The sequence below is a fragment of the Perkinsus marinus genome (genome assembly GCF_000006405.1).
Source record: "Perkinsus marinus ATCC 50983 genomic scaffold scf_1104296953018, whole genome shotgun sequence".
Taxonomy (NCBI): Eukaryota; Perkinsozoa; order Perkinsida; family Perkinsidae; genus Perkinsus; species Perkinsus marinus.
In genome coordinates, this window is record NW_003208655.1 from 372917 (window position 1) to 399808 (window position 26892).

General features: G+C 48.5%; 6 protein-coding genes across 6 annotated transcripts; all 6 read left to right on the forward strand.

Moving 5' to 3' along the window:
* Nucleotides 1-2944: 2944 nt before the first annotated feature.
* On the forward strand, nucleotides 2945-3151 carry Pmar_PMAR017717 (hypothetical protein; the record flags this gene model as incomplete). The annotated part of the gene is made up of 1 exon (XM_002776797.1): nucleotides 2945-3151. A coding segment is annotated over one exon (207 nt), but the record flags the coding sequence as incomplete, so codon positions are not given.
* A 3883-nt stretch (nucleotides 3152-7034) lies between these two features.
* On the forward strand, nucleotides 7035-16278 carry Pmar_PMAR017718 (hypothetical protein; the record flags this gene model as incomplete). The annotated part of the gene is made up of 45 exons (XM_002776798.1): nucleotides 7035-7155; nucleotides 7537-7650; nucleotides 7701-7774; nucleotides 7833-7900; nucleotides 8041-8152; nucleotides 8193-8265; nucleotides 8310-8392; nucleotides 8437-8566; nucleotides 8820-8933; nucleotides 9014-9180; nucleotides 9230-9336; nucleotides 9398-9584; nucleotides 9638-9778; nucleotides 9827-9966; nucleotides 10015-10155; nucleotides 10271-10407; nucleotides 10449-10549; nucleotides 10592-10758; nucleotides 10809-10907; nucleotides 11343-11415; nucleotides 11645-11747; nucleotides 11803-11920; nucleotides 12299-12407; nucleotides 12450-12530; nucleotides 12588-12683; nucleotides 12725-12820; nucleotides 12869-12937; nucleotides 12986-13068; nucleotides 13118-13220; nucleotides 13268-13398; nucleotides 13445-13662; nucleotides 13710-13837; nucleotides 13893-13970; nucleotides 14241-14352; nucleotides 14397-14553; nucleotides 14601-14687; nucleotides 14775-14833; nucleotides 14919-15028; nucleotides 15075-15174; nucleotides 15219-15323; nucleotides 15380-15544; nucleotides 15593-15687; nucleotides 15737-15856; nucleotides 15940-16079; nucleotides 16129-16278. 45 exons carry the CDS (start codon nucleotides 7035-7037, stop codon nucleotides 16205-16207), a joined length of 5091 nt encoding a protein of 1696 aa, XP_002776844.1. The 3' UTR covers nucleotides 16208-16278.
* Nucleotides 16279-17999: 1721 nt separating this feature from the next.
* On the forward strand, nucleotides 18000-19266 carry Pmar_PMAR017719 (hypothetical protein; the record flags this gene model as incomplete). The annotated part of the gene is made up of 8 exons (XM_002776799.1): nucleotides 18000-18023; nucleotides 18218-18346; nucleotides 18445-18596; nucleotides 18643-18722; nucleotides 18768-18838; nucleotides 18886-19000; nucleotides 19087-19202; nucleotides 19225-19266. 8 exons carry the CDS (start codon nucleotides 18000-18002, stop codon nucleotides 19264-19266), a joined length of 729 nt encoding a protein of 242 aa, XP_002776845.1.
* Nucleotides 19267-20353: 1087 nt separating this feature from the next.
* On the forward strand, nucleotides 20354-22778 carry Pmar_PMAR017720 (hypothetical protein; the record flags this gene model as incomplete). Its single annotated transcript, XM_002776800.1, has 13 exons — nucleotides 20354-20369; nucleotides 20416-20517; nucleotides 21018-21159; nucleotides 21208-21324; nucleotides 21372-21441; nucleotides 21484-21555; nucleotides 21617-21694; nucleotides 21741-21940; nucleotides 21985-22093; nucleotides 22137-22218; nucleotides 22264-22352; nucleotides 22404-22511; nucleotides 22563-22778. The coding sequence occupies 13 exons, from the start codon at nucleotides 20354-20356 to the stop codon at nucleotides 22638-22640; spliced, it is 1263 nt and encodes a 420-aa protein (XP_002776846.1). The 3' UTR covers nucleotides 22641-22778.
* Nucleotides 22779-22885: 107 nt separating this feature from the next.
* On the forward strand, nucleotides 22886-23977 carry Pmar_PMAR017721 (hypothetical protein; the record flags this gene model as incomplete). The annotated part of the gene is made up of 1 exon (XM_002776801.1): nucleotides 22886-23977. One exon carries the CDS (start codon nucleotides 22886-22888, stop codon nucleotides 23975-23977), a length of 1092 nt encoding a protein of 363 aa, XP_002776847.1.
* A 119-nt stretch (nucleotides 23978-24096) lies between these two features.
* On the forward strand, nucleotides 24097-26378 carry Pmar_PMAR017722 (hypothetical protein; the record flags this gene model as incomplete). Its single annotated transcript, XM_002776802.1, has 14 exons — nucleotides 24097-24292; nucleotides 24340-24478; nucleotides 24528-24769; nucleotides 24819-24895; nucleotides 24939-25022; nucleotides 25072-25126; nucleotides 25170-25252; nucleotides 25301-25380; nucleotides 25442-25588; nucleotides 25638-25737; nucleotides 25781-25935; nucleotides 25977-26069; nucleotides 26113-26206; nucleotides 26367-26378. The coding sequence occupies 14 exons, from the start codon at nucleotides 24097-24099 to the stop codon at nucleotides 26376-26378; spliced, it is 1557 nt and encodes a 518-aa protein (XP_002776848.1).
* Nucleotides 26379-26892: the final 514 nt, after the last annotated feature.

Genomic DNA, 26892 nt, shown 5'->3' on the forward strand with positions numbered 1-26892 from the left:
CAGATAGTAGATGAGGCTATAATGGAAATTGACATGGTGCTTCAAATCGATATCAGGATTATATGATATAATGATATATAGATATAATTTATATCTTTCAAACATATTTGCTGCAAAGTTCTACATCAAGCTGATCGTTAAAAATGATTTCGCGGCCCGGGCAGTGTCCCTTCATTGGGACCTGCCCGGGACGCATGCAACTTACATCTCCATTCTCAAATGTCTACATCCACATTCAGGCTGATGGCGCAATTATAATGTCTTACATGCTGTATAGAGGGTCATTTTGGAGCATTGTATGTGATGGGCCGTCAATTTTTTGTCTCATGTGTGTCCTTATGATTGACCACTTCTCAACTCAGTTCATTTGACTTCGTGTTGATGACTAGCAGCTGAGCTGCGAGTGATCCTAGATTCTGTGAACTATAGAGTTGAGGAGCGTGGACGAGATTTGAGGGCTCATGTCAGCGATTGCTGAACTTTGGTGTCTCGAATATCATATCCATGGCTATTCTGATACAGTTCAAACATACACCTAGATTCTGTGAACTATAGAGTTGGGGAGCGTGGACGAGATTTGACCGTTCATGCCAGCGATTGCTGGACTTTGGTGTCTCGAATATCATATCCATGGCTATTCTATGGAATATCATATTCTGTTATAGTAGTTGTGGTCATGGTGGTCACGGCCTGTTACGACTAGCGTTGAAGTAGTGCTCGTCATATTGAAATAGCCGTAGTGGTGCGATCGCAGCAACAGTTGGTGTGGTAGCCGTACCTGCAACTGTGGACTATATGTCATAGTTCTCAGTCATTGGTTCATCAACGTATGCCCGGTCCGCTCGTTATCAAACTACGCTACCGCAAACAAGTCATCCGCAGGAGGGTGGAGTCGACAGAGTGCAATTCATACTCGCATGTATTGAACCTTATCACCGAGGCCTGGCCTGCCCTTGTAGAACAACAGTTCTCCGTACACTACGTCGACGATGATGGCGATAATTGATGTGCAATCTTTCGGGGATGCCGTTGCTTTAACCCGAGATGGAATGACAAGCCTGCAGCTCTTCGTAGAGGTGAGCCGCGCCTGCATTCGATACGTCACGTAGCCCACCTCGTCCTACGAAATCTTGTCAGACTCCTCAAGAAGCTGCCTCTCGCTGTACCCCTCTGAGCGCTAGCAGCGAACGCTCCACTGAATCCTCCATCGCTGACCTAAAGACTGATAATCCGCCGAAAGAGTGAGCCCACCACCATCGGATAACCAATGGCAACCTTTTGGTTTCAGGTGGTCTTTAAGGGCCCGCGTGACTACCACACCAGTTATCCGAGAATTTGAGCGCAACAACTTTAAAGGCAGCTACTTCACGGTCAATCTCACCAAAGTATCGGTGAGTTTAGATCAGCTCACCTCATCAATTAAACCAGCGGCCTCAGCTGGCTTGACTTCAAAACCCTGCTCAACTGAGCAGGTTGCGATAGTCTTCTCAGCTCTTCGAAGACACTGCGAACAGCTGGGGATCCATCATATGCCTACAACGATAGTTGGTGATTCTGCCGACACGTTTTCGAAAGCATATGAGGAAGTAAGCCGAGCACCTGTCGCGCAAAATATATAATAATTTTTACAATATCTTATATAATATTTTTTTATAATAATTTTTATGATAATTTTTGTGATAATTTTTACAATATTTTTTATAATAATTTTTAATTATTGTAAAATTATTCTTCAACTTACTCCTATAATGTAGGTACTAATTTAAGAAAACTCAATATTCAAATAAAACTCTAATTGAAGAATAAAAACGAATATAACCGGAATGGAAATTAAAACAACGAGTACATTTCTTTTCGAAAAGATCGGCATAAAAGTAACGTCAAATACAGTTATGCTTCACATTTGTAAAATTGTCATAAAAATTAATGTAAAAAGCATTGTAAAAATTATTGTAAAAATTATGATGAAAATCATGATAAAAAATATCACAAACATTATCATGAAAATTATAATAAAAAATATCATAAAAAAAGTTGTAAAAATTATTGAGAAAATAGTAATATTGTAAAATTATTTTACATATTATTATTGAAATTTATTCCAAATTGAAAAATAGAAAAAATGTAACCGAAGCGTAAATCAAAGTAATAAGTACGTTCAGGATTATTGAGATTACATTAACGTTAAATATAGTTATACTTCAGATTTATAACCAGTTAAATCCCGTCGGGCTAACAGCCCAATTTAAGTGGCCCCTCAATCAACATCTCGAATATCGGCTGTATTGTTGGGTCCATATGTACCGCCGGGTTGTGGCCCATGCGAGCTCATATATAAATGTTGAAAGCGAAGGAACACGCGAGAACGCTAAGACGAAGAAGGGAGTAACTTGTGATTCCGCCTTACATGGATTACATGGAATCCTTCGATCTGCATGGTGGCACTTCCGATTGTATAGTACGAGCGAGTAGGCAGTCATATACAGAGAGGTCAAAAGGTTGCTTGTGAGACATGAGCCATACAATTTTGACAAACTCAACACAGCTGTTACAGATCAAAAACACAGCTCGACCCGCCCAATAGGGACTTCATACGGAGTGGGGTTGCCATGTCGTTCTTACCCGAATGGCGAAACTTCGTTATTACCACACGGAGAAGACGGTCACTATTTGAGTATCTGCCGAAAATATTGTAGTTTGTATTCTGAGCGTATTCTACTATTCCAATAATAGAAACAGCCGAATAATTGGAAAAGAGTTAGTCCTCAAGCTCTTAGTCCTCAAGACTTTCATCTACGACGTCGACAGGAGAAGCACGGTCATCATTTTCCTGCGATGCTTCTGATCCGCAGCAACAGCGGCTTCGACAGCCAGACGACGTTCGCGAACCGCTGGTGGTTCTAACCCCCGGAATACCTGTCGCAATAATAATGAACAATTCATAATGCCATCTACATTACAGAACCCGCCAATCCGCCTCGATCAACGCCTTGATTTCTTTCATTCTGTTGTTGTGATCGCTGCTGTTGGTGCGCTAACTGTTGCTGTCGCTGCTGCTGCTGCTGTTCTCGCTGTTGCTGCCGTTGTAACTCTTGTTCCACCTGTTGCTGTTGTTGTTGCTGCTGCTGCATCAGTTGCTGTTGTAGTTGTTGTAATTGCAGCATTTGTTGTTGCATTTGTTGTATTAGGTCGTTTTGTGGTTGTTGCTGTTGTGGTGGTGGTGCATTATTAACCTGGAAGCAGGGCATTATTTAATAAGAGTCACGCCGCGTGACTCACGCGCATGCAGTGCACGAAGGATATTGATACATTACCGGCTGTACTGCGATACGGTGACCGTATTACGGTCACGATTTCCTTGGTTGGCAACTTGCTGTACTAGGGCATGTGAAAAAACAATGATACGTCGAAATAAGCGTCCGACTCGTGCATACTTGGTTGATTGACATTTTGTCATTGTGGGCCCTGGATCCGTGCTGCTCTAATACTGAGGTCATTAGCATTTCGGACAACACGTCTCAATCTGCAACCAAAATACCTCATTGAGAAATTTAAATGTCTCACCTCATGGCCTTGTATTGTATGACCTCGGGAGTGGTATTGAACCGTCGCCGAGAGCAGACATGCAGTTTTGACTCAGTGATAGCTCCCTGCTCATCAGCACTGCTGATTCAGCAGTTGCAGCCACTCTCCCTGGTTTTACCCAGGCCGTAGCGACCCATCCACCGTGACTATTAACGTAGGCTAACATCTCCCTAATCTCCGGTCGTATTGCCAACCCACTCCACTGGCAAGTCTCCTACAAAAAAACGAATTGAAATACTTACGACAAAAACGATCTCACCAAAGTTGCTGCGTCGTCTACGAAATAGACTGTTAGCTGATGCGAGGATATCGTGACGGAGCGGTTCAGGGTGGGAGTCTCGAGGACGAACTGCACCACCCATTTACTCTTCGTCGGATCCGTCGCGACACAGCCACAGCGTTTAAAAGGTGGACCTTGTGCATCGCACAAGGGACCAAAGCAGCAGTCCTCTATAACAGTCGCCCTCAGCAAGTTGACGGATTCCACGCGAAAGTTATAAACTATAACGAGTAGAGCTCTCTATTCCACGTGGTATATCCGTCAAGACCTCATCGACCGCAATAGGAATCAACCTATCGGGCAAAGACAGCAACTTGAGACCGTTTTCCAATCGACCAACTGTCGATGGTTCGATCAAAGCTGCTGTGGACCCTGGAAAGAGGTCACCAACAAATTTGAAAAGGTCGTCACTCTGGCTACTACTGTAACTGATGACCACCCCCTGAAGAAATCTTAACACTACTTCAGCACTACTATCGGAGCACTATTACAGGTTCTCCGCTGAGGACGTCATAGCACAGCAACCATCTATGGTAGGATTGCTCAGCCATAATCCTCTTGTTCTCCAATGAGTAATATAGAGACATTTCCGAATTCCAACTCGCTGTTATTCTTCCCATTCTTCAACCACGTAGATGCGAGGGAGAGCCCGCCGAGTATAGTATTATGTAGGCAAGCTACTTCGTCGAGAATTAGGACCCAATTGTCTTGTATTGTCATTGTCGGATTCCCGTAGCACGTAACTTGAGTGCAGGACCGCGGAAGAACTCGAGGTTATCGAGGGTCAACAAACGAACTTCACACAATCCTGCAATACGATTCACTTCATTCGATTAAAACGGAACAAAAGTTCTCCTCACACTGTGAGGCTCACAGTTAAGTCGGGCTATTTCGGAGCCTTCGAATTCTCGTAGTGGTCCAATGAGCTTCATACCTGGGAGAGTCTTGGAAACTGCCTCCGGATGGCTAGACGACATGCAATCTGCGAGTCACCCATGGGAGTTTTGCTTCATATGCGATGATTTACTGAACACAGACTCCCCAGCATGTTCCCGTGATAGCACCGAGAAACAGCTAACCGATGCGTAACGCATCATGCGTTTCCGATACGGTGTTGATCCATTGGAACATCGGAAACTGAACGATTTCACGTTTTCAGGTCATTAACAGTGCGAGAGGCTCTCGCCGAGAGCCTGGGGAATAATGTGCTGTTCAACGAATAATGGATCATCCAAAGTGGACCAGTCCCTTTTACACATTTACACATTCAGACGCATTCTCCCGCTCAAGGTTATTAACTCCCTCTAACGGCTCGTAGTAGCAAATTGCTACTAGCAATGCTAACGTCATAGTGTCAGATGGATGACGAGAACGAAAACCCGCTTGGAGAGAGTGTGAGGACTTGAAGTGTTAGACTTTCCTAGTCAACTCATTAGCTATCGCAACTCAATGTTGCACACGACTTCGGAGTTCTTGACTAACATAATCGGTGTTGTCAATAGTAGGTGGAGAAGCAAACTCCAGGAGCCTATTTCATAGGATACCTTAGATCAGAGCGCTCATGAAACTCGAAACTTTCTGATGTAAGGCGTCCTATGAAATAGGTTCCAGGATGAAAAATAAGATCAGAGGCTTTAGAATTTCCAAACCTAATGAAGAACTTTTCGTACCGCCTGAGGCTGAGGAAGCCTCGAGAACCACGTCGTTCAAGGAAGGGGGCCCTATTTTACTCAATTTGAGTAGCAGCACATGATTGATGCAACATGCAAACTCTTTCATAGAACAGGCCGGCTGGGAGGTGACATCTCCACCAGCCGATAAGTGGTGGACATTAAAACTTGCATTCCATTCATCAAGGGCCCTAGTTTAAGAAGTAGGGGAGAAAATTTAAAATCTGAGGACAGCATCAAAATTTACGGTAGGCAATTAGAGGACAGCGCTCACGAAGTCCGAGTTCGATCCGCAGCAAGGGCAATTCTCCTATTAAAATTACCGCGCGCCACGAAATTGCAAAGTGTGCAAATTGACGTGCTGGAGGTATCGGCAGATTCGCAGTAAACAAGGACCTTCCGGGAGTGGTATGGCCATGTTGGGATTCCCTCTAAAATATAAACTATTTTCGGCTGTTGCAGTTTAAACAAAATAGTGTTGCAGTTCACACAACGTAGCACCCCGCACGGACCTGCTGAGTTTCAGACTTGAGACCTTGAGATTGCGAGGCGTGAATACTAACTAGTAGACTAATGTCTACTACATTGGTTTTTTGTTTATACGAAGTCATCAGGTTCCACTGTGATGACCGGCTCTACTGACCTATATAATGTTCGGAGTATATGACTCAATATGAGTGAGGTCGGATACTCTCTGCCTGCCATCGACCCAAATCCACGAATGCTGATGGCAACTCCTACACTACCGCGATACGCAATGCTCAATAATAGTATCTGCATGTTCATCAATGGCACAACTGTTAAAATTCATTCTATCAAGATTTGAACTCGGATTACCGGAACGATATACTGGAAGACTAACCGGTCGACTATATCACTTGTACAAACTCGAAATTCTCTGTTAGAGTCGCCGGATTTTCAGAATAAGCTGTATCTACTTGTAATCACTCGAGTGTCGGCCCCGAGTCCAGATCAGAGGCGAGAGAAGGTTCCATTAAGTTTCGCCTAATGGTGATAGCACTTTGTTGTTTCCAACGAAAGTGTACATTTGCGTTAGTAGTAGTCTAGAGGTGTAGCAGACGTTGAATCTCGTGGCGAGTGACGGAGCGTGCCTCAAAGTAGTTTTGAGGACAATCAGTATGGACGGCGGACCAAGAAGCGACGCACAGCAGCAGCAAAAAGAAGAGGTTATAATGGGGAGGGGGTTTTCTGTGCTGCATTTGGTGATGCCGGGGTATTTATATAGAATAGATAGTATTATATACTCGGTAGTGCTACAGTAACTTTATCATATCTATTACTTATATTGTTTTTAAATGAGGCATTTTGATGGTTCACTATGGATAACGAACCTCCACTGAGTGGCTTCAAGTAAAGCGCATCGGAAAATCAAGAAAAGCGATGGCATCACTGATAAGGAAATCTAAGCTGGTTACAGCACGTACAGCTGAGTCTCTGACCGCGGAGTCCTTGTGGTTGGAGTATCATGGTTGTGTTAGATGCAGCGTCCTCGAGCTAATGGTAGAGTGAGAGCTTGGACGGTCGAAGATGTTAGACGACTCTTCACCGGCGATGCAGCTAAGGAGGCTAGTGAGGCCCCGAAGCAAGGGAATCGAAAGGGTAGGAAGCCTCTCGGGAGCTAACGTGTCACAATTCAATAGGTGTTGGTCGTGGGGCTGCGATGAAGCGGAACTCTTTAGTAAGTCACTCAAGCATGGGTTATGATAGCTGTGCTATCAGTCGACTACTTTGAAAGTAGAGGAGGCGGTGCCTGAGCTGATAACGGGGTCACAGAGGGACGTGTCTCTGGCGATAGGAAGACTGGATAGACTCGTGAGCACTCTGGGTTGGGTTGGAGGATGGGAGGTCCTTGCTCAAGGTTTTCGGGCCTGGTCGATCGCCGGCCGAGTTGGGCGCAGAAGAAGTCGTGGGAGTTTGTCCTGTCACGTGGGGTAAGGGAAGATTATTGTTATTCTTCAGAAAGGAGTGGTATAAATTTAGGTACTGGAGGGATTGCCTTTCGGTGTCTTGATTGTGAGCTGGACTCGAATTGTGTTGTCTGTCCGGACTGCTTTTATGGAGGCAATCATGAAGGACATCATGTGAAGTTGATAAGTAGAGTGTGACGGTAGGGGTGGTGGGGAGTAGGCGTTGGTGTGGTATAGGGACCGTTGGTGGATGCTGCGACTGCGGCGATGAGGCGAGCTGGAGGAAGAGCGGGTTCTGTTCAAAGCACCAGGTGGGATTCGAACCAGGGCGGGGGGGCTAGCGAACCGCCGCTCTTCCCATTTGGCTAGGGTCTCGCTAAAGAAGACGATAGTAGAGCAGCCTTCGAGGCCATGCCTCGGGAACAGCAGAAAAGAATGTAGTATATTGGGGTCAACTTCATCAGGGTTGCCTAGCTCTTCGTAAACTGAACTTTATATTCCGCTGCTGTTGCTACTAAACTTATCTAAACTATCTGATATGCTCGGAGCTCTTATGGTTCTGCCCGTTCCTCTTTAGTGAAGCGTGCGTCCCTGCAGTGCTGAGGTTCTTGATACGTCTTCTGCAGAGGAGGCCGGTCGATGTGATGGTTGTGAGGGGCATCACAGCTTGGCTGCTACGTCAAGCAAAGGTCGGTATCGCTCTCGCTGCGTTCGCAGGCATTCATGTAGGCGTCTCTGGGCTTCCGTTACTTTATCACTGAGAGGCTGTCGAGGCCGATAGAGTCCAGGGGCTCTGCTGCTAGTGAGTTCTCATGGAGTAGGTGGGGGTCTACTACCGCATGTCAGGTCTGCTGAATGATATGGTGATGGCATTCAACGAAATGGCTAAGGAGAAGTTAGTGCGTAAAGTCGGGGATGAGTTCAAGCAGGTAGTAGTAGAGAATAGTGATGGGCGTGGAAGTAGTGGTCTCAGACGAGCTCAGAGGCGGTCGAGTCGGGTGGACTGCCCCTGACGGCTTTACGGTTTGGTGATGAGGATGATGATGAGGACGATGAGGATATGGAAGGTCTTGAGGACATAGACGGGCTCGAGGACATGGACGGTAAGCGGATGATGAGCTCAGTATAGGGGGAGGGGGCTTGGCTGTTGTGAAGGGTGTGGGGAAATAGTATACACAGGGACAACCACGTGTGTTGGTGACGATGTGTTAAATCTGAGGAGATTCGGGAAAATTTTGGTTGGTTTCTGTACACTTCTGCCTTGGTTCGTATTCGAGCTCCTATGAGTAGTGAGGTCAGCTGAATAGAGGGAACACATATTCCAACGCTGGTTGTGATCTCCGGCTGTTGTGGTAGATTTCTTGGCGATGCTGCCTGAAACTGGTGACGAGCGAGTCGTTGCTGCTTTGGAGGCTGCTATGGCTGCGGGAGGAGAGCATGGCGTGGCGGGGAATGCAAACGAGAATTTGGGTTAGTGGGGAGAGCTGTGGACTGTCACGCTGATGTCCAGAGTTCAATGCTTGGCCTTGGCATATTTTACATCTTATCAGAGCACGCGCCCGACTCTGCCACCGACGATGCAGAGGAAGCCGATGGAGTTGAGGAGGAGGACGGGGAACCACTGCGGCAAGAGGTTGATGGAGATGTCCTCATGCGGACTATGGAGGACCTACTCTCACAACAGAGGGACTCATTTGCTATGAATCCATTCAAGAGAGTAAACCCCCTTTTCCTCCTCTCCAGTGGACGCTGATCTCCCTCGACAGGTCCTCCAAGCGGTTAACGACTTCATCCTGATGATGTCTCAACTCTCCCCCACCTTCAAGCTGCAATTTACTCGAGTCTTCATGCGGCACTATGACGAGATTTCTAGGTAGCACCTGCACTTGCCGGGCTCCTCCTCTGTCGCGAGGCCTGATGATGATGATCATCAGTTTTAACGTGGAGCAGTACCAAGCCATGGGGACATCCAGCTCGAGTGCTCAGAGTGCGCAAGAGGACGAGGAGGCCCCACCGGCAGACATTGCAGGGATGTCGGTCCAGCTGCTGACGATACCCGAGATATGCCTGGCTCTGATGAGGCCCCGGGGGATAGGGCCAGATAAGGGCAATTTGTTGGAGGTGAATGCAGTGGCGTTGGAGGAGTTGTGGAGTGATGCTTTGGGACCGTTTAGATTCTCTTTGATCGTCTTCACTCGCTGTTCGAGGGGATTTATAATCACCAGAATCGGACGCTGGAGTTGTCAGTGCTGATGGGTTCTGGTCCAAGAGAATTGGATATGACCATATGGCGGGTGACGCATGACATCAGCTATGTGGGTGCAGCCTTCCTCTGTGTGCGTGGCAGAGACGCTTTTTCATAGGTGCTCTACCACCCCCAGCTCTGTGAGGTGTTCCTACGCAGTCCACAGCTGCAGCGACAGCTTCTGGCCAGTGCGTCGTTGATGAGCTTTATGAACCCGCAGGAGAGGGCGTTGCTTGAACACGTTACTTATGAAAACAAGTAGGGGCATTCACGAGGTGCTTTCGATCGGATATGTGTGCTGGTCAGGGCGTGGCGGACAGCATTCAAGTTGGAGGGCGGTCTGGCGTCTACCTTGCGGAGTCTGGGCTCGTATTGCTCGAGTCCTGAGAGAAGCATAGATTCTCTCATGGGCTTTTATAAGGAGCTCGTGAGCGCTATCATGAACCGGTATAGTGAGGAAGTATCTACGCCTCTCACGAAGGGGAAGTCTTTCCACTTGCCGTTGATAAGGTCGAGGGATCCTTTGGAAGGCATCGGTGGTTTATATAGGTGTTGTGGTTAGGCTGCTTACATCGTGCGTCAACTTCGACTTGCTGCTGTCGGCCTCTCCTGAGGATATGCATAAGTGGCTGAAAGTATTCCCAGTAGAGGCCCTCCTCGTGATGATGAAGGAAACGATCGGCGTGTTAACTCTATCGGGTGAGTTTGCCGCTCCCCTGTTCTCGGTGGATGCGTTGTAGGTGAGATTCGTGATAACCTGTGGGTTCGCAATGGAGGGACGATGCAGCAGCAACGTAGCGAGTACTCTAACATGGGCCTGAAGAGCTCTGACCAAGCCTCGGTAGGCCTTCCCTCTCGGACGAGCACTGATGGCTTCTCGCAGGTCCAACTGTGTCTGGTTCTATTGGGGGAGCATTGGAAGCACGAGTCCCCTGGAAGAGTGCAGCCCTTGATAGCAGTCATGTCGGGGGTCCTTCAAGATCGGCCGGTGTCTGCGAGCGAAGCTGAGGAAATCAGATGCAGGCGAGAAAAGCGTAGCGACGAGGAGAGGTGCTCGTGTGTGCTGGTTTCGTCTCCATACCACATTTCCGTCACTTCAGCATAGAAGTACCACCTGGGATTACTGTATGGACTTGGATGAAGAGCAAGCATTTCGAAGATGCTGACTGCATGCGAACACTCTGGAGGAGGATCGTGAGGTGGGGCGCCTTATAGGTGCATTTCATCACTAAGATCCATTCAAGGTCGAGTTTGTTACCGTCCGGTGACTCCCTCAATTCGAGTGATGGACGAAGCGATCGTTGCTACGCTTCGGTGTTGCTTGAGCTTCTGCTCAGCTGCGTGACGAGTCCATACTGGGTGACGATGAAACAAGTATTCAGACATTCGCATGAGAAGAAGTAAGTTGTAAGTGTGGCTGAGTCTTGGTCCTGTAGCCGGTGTGGTAAAATATGCACATGGTCAACCACATGTGTTGGTGACAATACTGAGAAAGTTTTTGGAAATTCCCATTAGTTTCTGTACATTCCTCTCGAATTCGTATGTAAATTCCAAAGTTAGTGAGGAAATTCTTGGACTCAGCTGAGGGGAGCGAACCTATATTCCAACACTGCCAGTAGATGTTGAGATGTCAGAAACCAATGTCCCCCGGAAGGCACTGAGGAGTACGATGAGGCTGCTTACCTGGCCAGACGGGCCATCGTCCAGGTATGGAGGATGAGTTCGCTGTGGAGTGGTTGGGCGCACTGTGATGATGATTAATGCTATAGTGGAGTTGTCGAGCTCGGGAGTAGATCCTGGGACTGTTCGGTTTGGAAGTATATCAGTTAACCGCGCGGGTAAACCACCTTTAGTGTGTTTGGAGTATTAGTATTGTTGATAGCGGTGACGCTCATCATCGTCGTGGGTATTGACCACTTTTGTTCTGTTCTCTCAGGTGTTGGCATATAAGAACTTCACTTTCGGCCAGTTAGTTCTGTACCTGCCTGGTCCCTTGCGTTCTTGTGAGGCAGTGATCTCCTCGGAATTGGAGCTACTCGGTGGGCATGATGTAGATTCTGTGGTGACACGTGATATGCTTGGTGTCATGATCAGCTCAACGAGTTGGTACCAGCAATAGTGGTAGCAGTTCTAACACTAGGGAGAGGGTTCGTTCGGAAGACATCATCGGGGAGGAAGGGACTACTCCTGAGGAGAGTACGGGACGAACGATGTAGGGGGAATGAGCGCTTGGTCATGTGGTTGGAGCCAAGCAGGAGACGGTGGAGATAAACAGTGTTTTGGGAAATTATGCACATGGTCAACTATGTCTGTTGGTGACAATACGAAAATTGTGAGGAGATGCAGGGAGATTTTTGTTGGTTTTTGTACACTTCTATACTCAAATCTATAAACCTGGGAAACTAAACGCATATTTCAACAGCGGAGATGTGTATTAGATCTATTCGTAGAGGAGAGCTGTGACTCATGCGTATGTTCTGAGGGAGATTTTTCCGGTTTAAAAAGTGCCTCAAGAATTACTCTGTCGTATGCGAATCATAGAGGTCTGCTGTTCGCGGGCATCGACCAGAAGGCTTCCGGGTGGTATTAGGTACAGTTTGAAGAAGGGCAGTTGGTCCTACTACGACGCTTACTGCTCGGCCTTTGGTAACTCCAAGCAACGAGAGGCCGCTATGGAGCATGCGTTGTCCAAGGCTGAGGTGAGGCTGTCTTGCCGCTCGAGGGGTTACCAATGTTGTCAGGTGGGAATCATTGGCCCGAGTAATGAGATAGAGATCCTACCATCGATGCTTCGTAACCTAGTTGACGCCATCATCGAACCAGTAAGGCGAAGGACCGTTTGGCTGGGTCGTAACGGATTCCTCCTCTCCTTCCTGTAGTTGACCTATGCTAAGTCGACAGGGAATAGTCCACGCCCATTTGATGTCTATGAGCTCATATTTGTTCTCATCAAGGCCAGGACGTTCGAGCTCCATGTAAGTCCCCTTGACCGCAACTCGTGAAGGGTCTATGGCAGGCTACGGCCGCTGCTGGCCCGATGTCGATGTCCTCGGCTAAGCTCTCGGCACTGGACTGGACCATTGGTGTGGCCATCCGGCTGGCAGATTTCTTGGTAGGCTGTGTGATTTATAGATCGCATCGTTGCATCCTCATGTGACAGGCTCAGTCGATCCCTGCGGAGATGGTGACGGAGACAGCTGTGTTGCACGGCTATCATGGAGTTGGCGCGGTGGGAGGGTTTGAGTATTGGCCCTTTTAGTGACGAATTCACCTTCAGATTGCCACTGCGCATGACTTGCACGTAAAGCAGGAGCTGAATGGCCGCTCAGGGTTCGTTCTTGGTTATGGTCGCGGTGGGAGGTGAGCTCCTCCTTATTGTGCACCTACAGTGTGGAGCATCTGTCATCAGGATCGACGTCTATTTCAAACCGGAGGGAATCTTCCGTCTCAAAGAAGAGAATGTCCGGTATGATGACGACAAGCATGCAAATTGGTTACAGCTGATGCGCTCAGTGAGTCTCCTGGTTCTCGTATCGATTCACCAATTTTCTCGGCTCAGGCTCTACAGGAGTTGTCGGGCCTGGACGAGATACTCCCTATACTCGGGCGTACTGTGAAGTCGGTGATGAGCCGACGGGGTGCTGCTGAAACGCCACCCCCGAGGGGGACACTCGGAACGGAGTCATCGTCGTGAGGCTGTCGTGGGGGCGTTGTATGTCGGAGCGGTGATGTGTAGGTCCGGTCCGAGAACTCGTCAGCGTCGTCTGGAGAGCGCTAAAAGAAGGCAAAAACTGATCATCAAAGCCATGAGGCGGCGACAGGAGGAATTCTTGAAGTCGATGAAGCAGTTGAAGGAGTCGGACTCAGTTGGGGGCCGGGGAAGTGGTAGAGGGCTGCTCAAGCGGTTGTTCGGAAGCCAGGAGGAAGCGCGGTCAGAGTTGCCGACCAGTGCAGGTGGGCTGGTTGATAGTCATTGTGAAAAGTAGCTGTCATCATTCCAGGAAGCTTGGGAGCTGCTGTTGCTGCTCCTACGGCATCAGCGGAGTCGGACCAGGAGTGCGCCTTGTGTAGAGAGACGGACACGATAGAGAACCTACAGCGGACAGGCCCTCTCTGTGTTGTGGCCTATGTAAGGGGACGCTCTGTGGTGGGTGTCGTTATGTTATGCTCTGATTGACGATCAGTTGGGCCGAGGAAGAGTGGCTGGGCCGGGGTTGGACGGCAAGGGCATTGGAGCGTATATCAATAGCTGTGGCCATATGGTGGGTTATGTGCTCTGTTCGGCCTAACTACTGAGTTCGGCTCAGTAGTAATATTATAGGACCACGTCAGTGTAAAGGCTGCAGTGCCTGAGCTGCGTATCTCACAAGTCGGATGTGTATAGGGTAGAAAATTTTGTCGCGGCCGAACCACAGGGACTGAGGGTTTCGTCATCTAAGGACATGTATGTGTTTATGTAGCGATTGTCTTTAAACCATAACAGGCGCTTGTTATCCTATTGTGAAAGGCTGCAATATTATTTTTCCGTGAAGGTGCATTCGAAGTGTTGGAGTAAACATCGTGCAGCGATCCGTATGCGTCATGAGGGCCATCACGACTTCTTCTTCGTCGACGTGGAGAAGGGGGAGGCGCCCTGTCCTATGTGTAGGTCGCGCTCGCTCGATAAAGTCCTTATTTGCTGCCTTCAGGTCGTTCTCTAGCGAACCTCTGCCTGCCCTATACCAAGCTCAGCGTCCTGACGAGCGCAGGGGATAAGTGGTGGACTCCTTGGGACCGAGATTCGATCGGTCCAGATAGGGTGGCGCGCGCCATGGCTACGTGTGAAATGAACAATCTTGTGAAAGCGTAGGAAGTGTTTTTTGTGATGAGTGTTTGAGGGCATTGTCATTCAGGGTATGGGAGTCTCGAGATCGGTCCGATGTAGGAGAAACCAACAGTGGTGAGAAGAAGACGAGGGCGGGCATGCTCTTGAGCGTTGCGTAAGTACTCGATCACTCCTGTATTTAGGCATCATAGCAGTGTGGGGATATATGTCCGGTTTTCTCGGTATATGTCTTTTTATTCAGGTACAGCCATTTATTGGGAATTATGGCCACTTTGCCGTCAGTGTTGGTGGAATGTGCATGTAAGTCTCTTTTCTCGTTTTTACAGTCTCCGGTACTCTTGCATTTTTCGGGGGGATCTGCCTTGTTGTTATCGTGCTAACTCAGGCACGGAGCCTCAACATCAAGTGCCAACTTTTGCGATACTACTGCGCGCACTGGCTGCTGAGCTCATGACGGGCGATAGCGACTTGAAAGGAGACAACCGAGGGATGGATGTGAGTTGTTGTTACGCTGATCATGCACTTGTTGACTATACTATAGATCCTCGCACGTATTGTGGGTCGACGAATGACGCAGACCAAGTTGTCGGAGGAGCTAGGGCAAATATGGCGAGAGCAGAAGCAGGATGGGCACGATGATGGTGAGCACCTATCGATAACGGCTAAGTCGACTGGACTTCCTTAGAATCGGCCATGGAGCGCTTGACGGAGGTCGGCATGATGGCATGCTGGGCTGTGGCATCCCTGAATAGTCTTGACGAAGCTGACCTCAATCGACTGCAGTTTGCAGGTTAGCTGCCTCATCGTGGTGTATGGAGGTATGGAGTTGTTGTTGTACTTACTTAGGCTTGGGCGATCCGAAGGAAGCGTGGTATACAATATGCAGCGTTCTGGAGATAGCAGACCCTCTCTACGGCATGCATGTGGATTTGAGCAGCCTTCGATCGGTGTCGACTAGGCCACGACCAATGTTCAGCTCGGAGATGGTTACGTTCATTGATCTCCCTATCGGTAGGTCCCTGAGCATTGTCGGTCCACCACCTGGATGAGGGATCTCAGATATGTTGGAGCTTGTCCGTGAAACCCTCTCACGTGAATGCGGCAATTGTCACTCTAAACCCCTGGATCCAGTGGTATGTCTACTATGTGGAGATGTAAGTGGTTTCGTGGACTCTCGAATTTGAAGTGTGTATTATGCCTCAGGTTTTGTGTCTGGACGGCGAGTGTTGCCGAACGCCTGGACAGACCGAAGGAGAGTGCACTCGGCATGCTCGAGCCTGTGGAGGTGGCCAGGGCCTTTTCATAATGCCCTATGCCTCAGTGGTACGTAACAGTAGGAGGCGAGAAGGCTCTGTGATGATTAACTCGCCGGCTATTGTTGAGCTTGGTCGTATTGTGTTGTGCAGATCCTTGCGGTAGCTGCTCCGAGGAACTGCATCTGGGATGGCCCGTATGAAGACTCTCATGGTGAAACTGACAGTTATTTGCGTCGGAATATGACGGATTTGAAACTATCCAAAAGACGATATGACCAACTCAAGTCTGCGTAAGAATCTTTATTGTCCATCCGGGCTCAGACGGTCGCCTTGTTTTAGTTTTATCCGCGGCACCATTGATAGCGATATTATAAAGAACAACGAGAAGACTGGCCGGTTCGTACCAAGAGCTCTCTAATATCTCTTCCTACTGTTCAGCTTACTTATCGTTATACAGTTGCTACAGTATTGTTACTCGTTTCGTATTATCATTATGATCAAGTCTTGTTCCAGTTTGCTATATCAACGCAGTGGTTATTGGCGATAGGGCTTACGGTTAATATATGTCTCACACGATATTTACTAGACACCCCGTAGAGATGTTGCACTGTTGCTTGCTGGTCCCAGAATTCACATCATGTTCATCATTGCTTTCATCAGCCTGTCTGCGCAACCTATGCGGTAGAGCTGGACATGCAGAAGTGTTTTTCATGCAGGTGTCATTTACATCCACATTGCCATTGGCCGAGCCTTATGGGATGTCTGTATGCTTCCTAACGTAGAGGTCTTATGATCATGTCGGTAGTCATGTGCATATAGAGAATTATTCCTGTTACAGTGAGAGCTGTAACAGCTCTCACTGTAACAGGAATAACTCTCTCACTGTAACAGCTCAGCTGTTACTAGTAGTGCGACGCGTTTGAGGAGTACCTTTTCTGTACGAGACTATCTACACCGTCTCCTCCTTTGCTTAGTCGGAGTCGAAAAATTATGTCGCGCGCCACGAAATTATCTGGTCTAGCGCAAGTCTAATTGTGTGTGAAGGTGTCATCGATCGGGTCGATGTCCACCAAGAAGGATGGTCTGTCGGTTGTGTTGATCCGCTGAGGCATGCGAAAGCAGTAGGAGTTCATAATGACTATACTCGTGTGGTTAGTGGCAGTGTTTGATCTCAACAATTGCCGGCGCTACTCGCTGCACTACGCGTTCCACTGCTCAACTCTTCTACACCCAAGCTCAACAGAAGGAACAACAACAACACGCATAATACTGTAAGGCGGCAAGACAGCCATACTAGTCTAAAGTCATCATCTTGGCAGGATAGGAGGAAACCGAGACCAGCAGAAAGAACTTTGTTAAGCGGGAGTAGTCCAGCAGGGGTTGTCGCCACCTCTAGGGTGTACTCAAGTCGGAATAGTAGCAGCTACACTAGTGTCACCAGCAGCTCGTTGAATAGTAGCGCATTCAACTCACTAGCAACAGTAGAGGAGTCCAAAGAGAACAGCATGCCTACTGTAACTACTACCGACCGCGTACAGGCTAGTAGCTCTGCAGGTGAGTATTGGTGGGATCTTCCGATTTCTAGTTAGTATTAGTTTCGATATCGTCACCGATCGGACGAGAATCGACATGTGCTGGTGGTGTTGATGGTATCACAACACCGCCTACTGATACTAGCAATGGAAATCCAGCCGGCGGAACTGGGAGGCTCAAGGTTTATCGAAGTAGTGCTCGGCGGCGGGCTTTGGTGGTACAGTACACCCAGTACAGGGGTAAACGTGCTTACACGGCACTTGGGTTTGGGGTTATAGCAATTGATAGCTTCGAAAGTGTATACCATGTTTAGTACTTACTGCACTGTGGCTGAGTGCATGGTATAGCACCCGAGGGACCTCCGGGAGTCGTACCTCTGATAGCCACACGATGCATTAGTTATGGGCGTACTGATCTTTGGAATACGAACTGTACGATAACTATCGTCTGCAATGGGGACTGTAATGACTGTGCGTAACGCATCGTTGGATATAGAACAGTGCTGGTTCTGACTCAGAAACGGAAAGTGGTGGAGGAACGAACGCGATGTCGCGAAGTTTTACGGCACTTTATCATCGAAAGTAAGTTACCTAAGAGGTAGTCGGCATTCTCGTGATGCTAGTGATATTTTTAGTGCACCATTGAACGAGCTAGCGCTGATGAAATCATTTTTTGCCATGGAGAATCGACGCCTTCAAAGGGTAGTATCTGGAGTCACGCATGAAGTCTGGCACGATAGATTCACATGGGCCATAGAGGGAACGTGTATGCACACTGTCTAGAAATCCCGAGAGTGGGAAATCTTTGAGAAAATTTGTATCCGTTTCCGCGTATCGTGAGGCTGACGTTGCTTCTGTTGAAGTGTAGATTGCTGAGTTACTCCTTCGTTGGTCAGGTTCTTGGTGGTCGAGCAAGAGCCCGTGGTAGTGGGGGTAAAGCCTTGAAGGTTACTGTGGTGTTTTTGGTCATACTGTTTATACTAACGCAGTTGGCGTTCATGTCGAGTACCAGTGATGAGAAAGATGTAATGTGATGATTTTTGGAATTCTCCACGATTTTCTGATGGCTTTTCACGTTGTTTGGTGACACTGGATTGGCAGTATATGATGTCGCTGTTGTCAGGCTACGGACCTTATACATTCCTCATGGGTACTCGCCATCCTTATAATCGCTACTACAGTGGTATGCGGGGTCACTGTATACTCCTGTTATCAGACCCCTGAGCACGTAACGGGAAAGTTGGCCTTGGCTGTGTTGTATTTAGCGATGATGTGGTAATGAAGGTTCTGTTGCTATTTGGCTTGAGGGTGGCTTGAATAGGTACCTTTGGGTGTTCGACTATCAGGCAAGGCGACCGAGTTTATTCTCTGATTTAACCTCAGGAGAGACGACAGTGATTGGTGAGTGCTTCGCTCCGCTAGAGATTGTGATTTTGTTTGACTTAGGTTGGTTTTTGGCCCTGGAGTTCATCATCTTTGTGGCGTACGTTATCACTCATTGGTTCTACCCGTTTATAGTACGACTGACGACGGTCTGGTGGGAGGAGGTGGTAACTGATCTCAGGTGTCCAAACTGGAGTTGTGGCCTACGGGGGCGAAGCTCTGGTTCCGATTCCGGCAAGTTGAGTCGCCACATAGAGATTCTGTGAAGTTTTCCTACCGCCCCAGTGGAATATTCGGTCGGCGATATATCTTCACTTATAGCGGCACTGTCGATAGGTTGGTGGATAATTTCGTGGCGCGCGGTAATTTTATTTCATCTTAGGGATGGATATCCGCATGGGTATGGGGTGTGGTCCGACGATTCGTACCATGGAGAATGCCTCCTGGGTCGATGGCGACACGGAGTGCCTGTCGGACCGTTCACATCCCGAGAACGAGGTGAGATTTCCAGTGGTGACAGGCTACTCTCTCTCCTTCTTGTTTTAACCCTAAGCGATACTAGTGTGTGAATCCGCATATCTGAAGTTCTTATGGAGCTCTAAGTACTACAACGTAGATGTTTGAAGTAGTTTAGAACTCTATATTCGCCTATCTGAGGTTCGTACAGGGCTCAAAGTACTATACCGTAAATACTTGAAGTAGTTCAGAACGCTATATTTGCCTATCTGAGGTTCGTGCAGAGCTCAAAGTACTATACCGTAAATACTTGAAGTAGTTCAGAACGCTATATTTGCCTATTTGAGGTTAGTACAGGGCTCAAAGTACTGTACCGTAAATACTTGAAGTAGTTCAGAACGCTATATTCGCCTATCTGAGGTTCGTACATGGCTCAAAGTATTATACCGTAAATCCTTGAAGTAGTCTAGAACTCCATATTGGCCTATCTGAGGTTCGTACAGGACTCAAAGTACTATACCGTAAATACTTGAAGTAGTCCGCAACTTCTCGATGCCGTACTTTAGTAGTCCTTATAATCCCGGAGGCTGGATTTCCCTGCATTGTAGGTAGTGGTGCGATGTCCTCGTCGCAACATATAGCCTATTGTACTTCTCGCCTGGAAGCCTTGGACCAGAAGTACTGTATACCAGTGAGGTCTAGTCAAGGCTTGCGGTAATAACAATGTGGAAGTGTCATCAACTTATCGGTGTTGAGAGTGCCAGCGTTGTAAACACAGATCTCATTTTGGCGCACTTGAAATATGTGAATCAGAGATGCCAGCCGAAATGGGGGGGCCTATATTTGATGATCATTTGTGGTCATCACGTTCTTGAGATGTCCATCGAAACGAAAAATTGTAAGATTTATGGTATGATCGTTCATGGATGAGCAAGGTGTTAGTGGATAATACGCAACACTATTTTGCAGCGCATTTCGTTAGACTTGGACAGAAACATGATGTTCCGACAGTTACGGAGTATGTGGCGTCGAAGCCTCGACTGGTGGTGGCTTTTTTGAGCATCTTCCTACTATAGGAGAGCACATACTTTTCGAGAGCCTCTCAGGGGTAGGAGCTCATCACATTGCTTGATGGGATGGCCTTGCCTTAGGCAATCGCGGAAGTCCGGGCATCTAAAGCACCCGCCAAGATAATGGCTTCTGATGATGGTAAGTAGACGGTTGGCAATGGTTGGTCGCTTACCGGTTGGGTCAGACCAAGGGAGTTTCGATGATGATGACGCCAGTAGTACTGCTCATCGAGAGTATGCGGCCCAAGCCCAGGACGAGCTCAATATGGATCTGGAGTTCACAATAGGTAGCACTAGTGTTCTTCCGAGTCATCAGCCCCCTCCATGGCTCCATTAGATGTAGTTGGTTACGGTAGGATGAATATTCATGTTGGTGTCGTGACTACTGCTAGTAGTGAGAATTGCGAGGAAACCATTACTAGTATCATATTTGTCGGGCATTGGCAATTTACTATTGTTCACAGAGATAAAAGCACCAGTGCTGCAAAATAAATTATGTACTCGCTGTCCTCGGCTGAGCTCAATAGTTTCCTCACTAATCATAGGAGTTTATATACGAATCGAGAGAAAAATGCGAAAAGTGGACAGAAACTAACAGAAATTCTCCAAAATCTCCCCAGAGGTCAGATATTGTCACCAACACTTGTGGTTGATCATGTGCAAATTTTACCACACTGAAAAGCACAGGGATACTTCCAGAAAAAGGGCTTTGGCAAAAGCTCGTTTTAGTGCCTTGTTGATATCAGAATTCTATTTGTGCATTGCGATTTATTCTCGTCGTATTCAGTGAACGATGATGAGCTGGGCGTGCTGACGGAGGATCCTCGAATGAATAATGGCGTTAGCGAGACCTGTGCTAAAGGAACTATTGAGTATCATGCGCTTGGTAACAGGATCTATTTACGTAAGGAGGATTACATGAAGATCCCGTAATCCAACTACCCGGGTTCGACCCCGGCACGTGTCGTTTTTCTCAGGGCTCAACTTACCGAGGATCGTGGTGAAGCGTTGATCTTCTTGCATGGTTACAACTGCAGTACTGAGTTCGCCCTGTGTAAGCTTGGACAACTCATAGCTCTGGGGAGGATACCGAGGTGAGATTGACATACCACTCGTCCTTGTCATCCTATCTGTTCGGTAGGAGCATCTTACCGATAGTGTTCTCACAGTCGACTGGACAAGCTCTTATGTACTTCCAGTCTAAGGATGCCGTAAGGTCTCATATGACGACCGCATCTCTACAGTGGTGGTAGGTACCACTGTTTGGTGAGGACTGCGCAAAGTTAATACGGCGACTAGGAGAGTGTGGTATCACCAGGATCCATGTGAGAGTTCTTACAGGCGTATAGTACGTAGCCTTATACTTACCGTTGTTGTTGTTTTTAGATTCTCACTCACTCCATGGGGGCGAGGCTTTGGTTTAGCGCCTTCCACGATTTGATCAGAGACGGCTATCTCGATGAGGTAGTCGATCAGTCAGCAGCAATCCGTCAGTATTGGCTACTCTCAGACTTTCCGTCGCTCCTCGTCGCCGTTCATCCCCTTGGAGCCTCAGATAGAAGCCCCTAGGCCGCTGGAAATGGCTGGTGATGACCTCGCAAGCATGGAAGGAGGAGAACGGCGATTGCTGAACATTCGCAATGTTTGCCTGATGAACCCAGACTACGATCTCGAGGACTTCAAGACCATCGACGTGCCACTGCTCGAGAAGTGCGGTTTTGGTTCTGCCATGGAGTTGAGGTTCTTCGATGTAGATATGTCGCGAGAACTACCGTCTATGCTGATAGAAATGATGGCGCATTGTTCTGGGCTGAGAACTTCAACCGGGCTAAGGCCCTGGGTCGGCACACCGACGATGTTCGAGTGAGTCAACCTCGAGTTCGCCGGTGGCATTGGTCGAAGTTAGATGCCGACGATCCCGGGTGGCGAGTCGAGTAGACTCCTCAGCGAGGAGGCAGCGCCTAGCGGTGTCTCTCAGCCTTTCTCGAGTATTTCTCGTCAAGCTGAGGCAGGTGTGGTATGGTATTGATCAGGTGCGGCTACGACAAGTCGGGGGACCAAGAAGCGTGGTCCTCTTTGTGAGCGAATCGATGTCATTGACTGTACTGATATGGACCAGAACGTAAGTGTGGGGTCATGCAGAGAGGCGCCCTTTGATGATGATTCTTCGTAGGTACACTCCCTGCGACATAGTTACTTCAACTTGAATATGCAAATTGTTGGTGATATAACCGACATAATACGTTCAGAGCTACCAGCCCGACTTCGCAGTCGCAGCCTGGTAGTCGGCAGTACTCTCCGCTGCCAATGCTGTGATAGTCGTCGTGTTCAGGTTCGCCGAAGCCCTGGTTCGAACGTTTATTCATTCCTATCGCCTCCGTCCTTCCTAAACGCCGACCGAGGATTCTAATTGATTGCCGCTTTACCCTGTGCTATGTTGTACTCCTTTTCATCTGTCCTATCTCACTGTAGTCAATATCGCGTTAAATTTGATCGTCATTCTGTAGTCCGCTGAGGGTTGGAGTTGCTCGACCGAAGCCTTGGCGAGATTTCCATCACTCTTCTTGTCGTGTTCCAGTTTCACCATCATTGTCCCTCCAGTAGTACTAACATTTTTATCTGTGCAGTATGGGAGCATCCCCGTCCACACCTGCGATGTTGTCTACTGGGCCTCAGTCCAATCTCTCCATACCGTCTGATGTGCTACCGTCCTCGGACAATAACGACATTCTAGCCCCCTATAGGGCTCTACCCATGGACCTGGCCTCCATCGATAAGGCTTTCGATAGACATCAGATCGCACTTAATGAGCTGAAACGAAGTGTGTGGAAGTTTCTCGGTTACCGAAGACCACGGCGCCTGGCACTAGCTCAGCGAATCGAGACGGGTCTGACCATCCTAGGGGGTATGACGATGAACAAGGACGAGTTGGTGATGCTTCATCGAGTCTCGGCTGAGGTGGGCGGCGAGGAGGAGGGGAGCCACTGTCAGATAGCGACGATCGACTGCACTAAAACGCCTCTGCAAATCTCACCGGTATATACCAAAGACGATACTGATCTTGAAGATATCAGTACTGACTCTAAAGGGCGTATTTACTTCCTTAGCAAAGACCATATTTATCGTCTGAATGGTGAACATGAACCGGTGGAAATAGTGACAAATGTTGCGGATTTGGTGCCCGCCTACAGTCTGGACTACATCGAGTGCTACGACGGATACATCTATGTCTATGAACACGTGGAGCAACTGCTATTAAGAGTGCCTGAGGAAGGGGGTGCTTGTGAGAAGGTCTTCGACTTCGACGATGCGTGGAAAATCAGCGCGTTCGACGTCCGAGTTCGCAACGGAGGAGCAGAGATGCTCAGCTGTAGCAATGATAGCAACACTTGTATACAGTGGAGACGAGCGAAAGAAGATTCTCCTCGGGCCATACAAGTGGCTTGTGCGACTCGGTGTCGCTTTCTAGACCACCCTAAAGGAGATCTGGCCGTTGTTGGTTGTTGCCGGCCTTGCTCTATACAGATCATCGACCTCGTTGAGAACACTCAGCTGTGTTCCGTTCAGTTGCCAGATGCTCGCAGTGTGTGCTCAGTGCTGGCTAATACCAGTGCTAGCGAGATTTACGTCACTGAATGGCGAGTGAATCACACTTATATGACTCAGTTTTTTATACACTATTATGATGGAGATTCTGAAGAGGTTTCTCCTGAGCTTGTCGAAAGTCCTTGTCAAGTTGACGACTAACGGTCGCTGTTCTCGAACTTATAAAATTCTGACATCCCTTGCGAGTTTTCACCTCAGTTTCGGTCCTACTTGTTGCGTTCCTCCGCTAGGGCTGAGCCCCATTTGGAAGTGCGTTTTTAATGTCGGCAATATCGGCTCCATCGATACCTCAACAACTTGGTGTGCTTAGTCGGTATCTAGGTCGTCTCGCGTCTACCGACCCCGATCAAGTATGGGAGGCTTCTAGGAAGGTCCGTGAAGTTTTGAAAGGCGAGATGGTCCCACTGCCCGAGCAGGAGGAGGATGAGGAGGTCGCGACGGTTGATGTCTGCGAAGGTGGGAGTTTCTCATACCGCTCCTCGAGAAGATCACCATCGTTTCAGGCCGACCAGAAGACAGTGTGAAAGCTCTGAGTGCTATCACTGCCACCTTTAAGGCCACAAACATGACCGATGCCGATACGTGGACTTCCTTGTTGAAGCATCTCGGAGTTTCCACCTCCTCAACTGAACCTAACCAATGGTATTCGTCTCCTTCGACCAATCGCCCAATTACCGCCGTCCCTGTTCAGGACCCCAGAGCTCCTCTCGGGGTCCATAAGCATCCAGAAGAATGCTCTCCAAGGTGGCTTCCTCGATACACAGCTCCTCGCTGCGACCGTTGATACCATGGCCGCGCTGCCTCCGGAGGATGTCTCCGTCTGCGATCTGAATACGATGGTCTCGATTCTTTCTAAAGTCGGTGTTGCTGAACCCGACATTTTGTATAAACTACGACATTTGTGGCTGGGGAAGCTGTCCGATATGGATTTAGGTAGCGTTAGAGTCACCGATCAAATCTGACGGTATACGATTGATCTCAGGAGCAATTGTCTCTATATTGGACCTACTCGGACATGCTAAGGTGCCCGACCATGAAATTTTCCTCACAGCCAGCGAGGTAAGATACTTCCATACTCGATGCCGTTGAATATTCATCTCAGGTGCTCCAGCTGTCCGCGGACGTCTTCACCTTGCCCCAGTGTATATCTCTCCTTCGTAGTTGTGCTCGCTGTGGGGAGTTCCACGTGAGAGAACCAGCATGTTACGGCTCCGACGAGACTGCTGATGTTTCAGGTCCGCCTTTTCCACTGCATATTCGCCAGAATCGTCACCCTCCTGCCCACGGCTAGTAATTACTGTCAGCTCATTGAACGCCATTCATGGGCTTTTAGATATCTCTGTGCATGCGTGCGGCGCCATCTTGGACTCAATGGCTTCCTTGAGAGCACGAGATGACCGAGTTGTGCTAGCCACGGTAGCCCTCATCGCCGACAGCTTATCGAACTACTACAGCTCCTCTCAGGCACTCAAGCTGAATCAACTCCTGGAAACGAGTCATGATAGCGGTCCCGATACCACTCGATCTCCACTTCTCGATTTACAGTAGCCTCATCGCTGCTCTATTTCAACAGTTCTATGGTCTGGTTGATAGTCATTTATACAGGCACGTCTCCTCTTGCCTCCGAGCCCTCTCAAAGCTCGGTTTCGTACAGCCATCGACTTTGGAGAACCTCATGGCCACCTGCCGCCGCTGTCTGTCTTCCAATACGCTCACATTGGATCTCGGCATAGTCGGCTTACTATCCCACAGGTGAGGCTTCCGTCCAACTTGGGCCATTTTCGATGCTTCCTTGCTGCAGTATTAACAGACTCGGGCTGTACGATCCTGTCGTGACCTGGCATCTTCACAATGCAGTACGGCGCTCTTTGGATGACCCCGACGTTGAAAAGCAAACAGATGTGAGTCTTCCAATAAGACTGTTCGGAAGGTTCTTCCAAGTAGGCCCGGTTGGTCGCGGCACTCTCCGCATGCTATAACTGCATCGGACCCCTTCCCGAGGAGATCGAGCAAGATTTCCAGTTGACTGCAGTTAGAATAGTTAATTTAATGCTGCAGAGGCACAGAGAAAAGGGCACCGAGATGAAATCTCGGACAAGGTAAGTACGTGAGTTCAGCGGCTTCCCATCGTCGTTGTCAGAGTGAGCATCCACACTGCATTACTCGCTATCATCCCTCACGATCCCTCCAGAGTCGCACCAGAGGCCGCCGAACTCGACCCGAGGGCAATAGTGTAAGAGGAGCCACTGGCAGCAGCGATGCAGTGTGGCCCTCAGGACCTCTGCCGTCGAGGAGTCTAGTTCTGGTCTGATGAAGGAGGTTCTGCAAGCAGTCAAGGGTCTACGAGATGGACTCTCCGTACAAGAGGAGGTGAATTCGCCTCAAAGTTGAAAGTCTTCCCACCGTGGTGAATCAATCCTATCCAGATACATGCTCCACCGTTCAGTATTGACCTCGTGCTGCGAGGGGACATCGATTTGGTACCATCCCTCCTCTTATATGTATTTCTTTTTAATGACTTCCGCTTCAGGACCCCAACTGACTATCCTTGAAGCGCTACTTGTCGGATATTGCAACGAATTCATGTTTCGGAATGATGTATGCATATTCACCCTCGGTTTCTGGCCTTCCATTCTTGTTATGTGGCGACAGTATCAACGCGCAAATTTCTTTGGCAAGGACAGTCGCTATGCCCGCAGATAGGGAAATCACATACATGAGCAAGCACATCGATTTGGCGATTTGTTTCACGTAAGCGAATAAGATAATGTAGCCACGCGATTCGAATCAATTCCGCGGATAAAGAGATCCTCAGTTGCTGCCCGAGCGCATTGCGCCCGATCTTCATGCTGTGTCTGTCCATCAGGGACGTCTACGAGCTCTTCAAAGTCCACCACGTTTTAACGTCTTTGCCCCTACCATCGATTTAAACTCGTCGATAGGGTTGCGGAAAAGCGAGTAGGGCTCAAGTTAGAGAACTTGTGGGCAGGAACGGATAGGATAGAGGGGCTGCCCTTCAGAAAGAGCTAGTGGGATGGCATAGTGGAAAGCTGCAT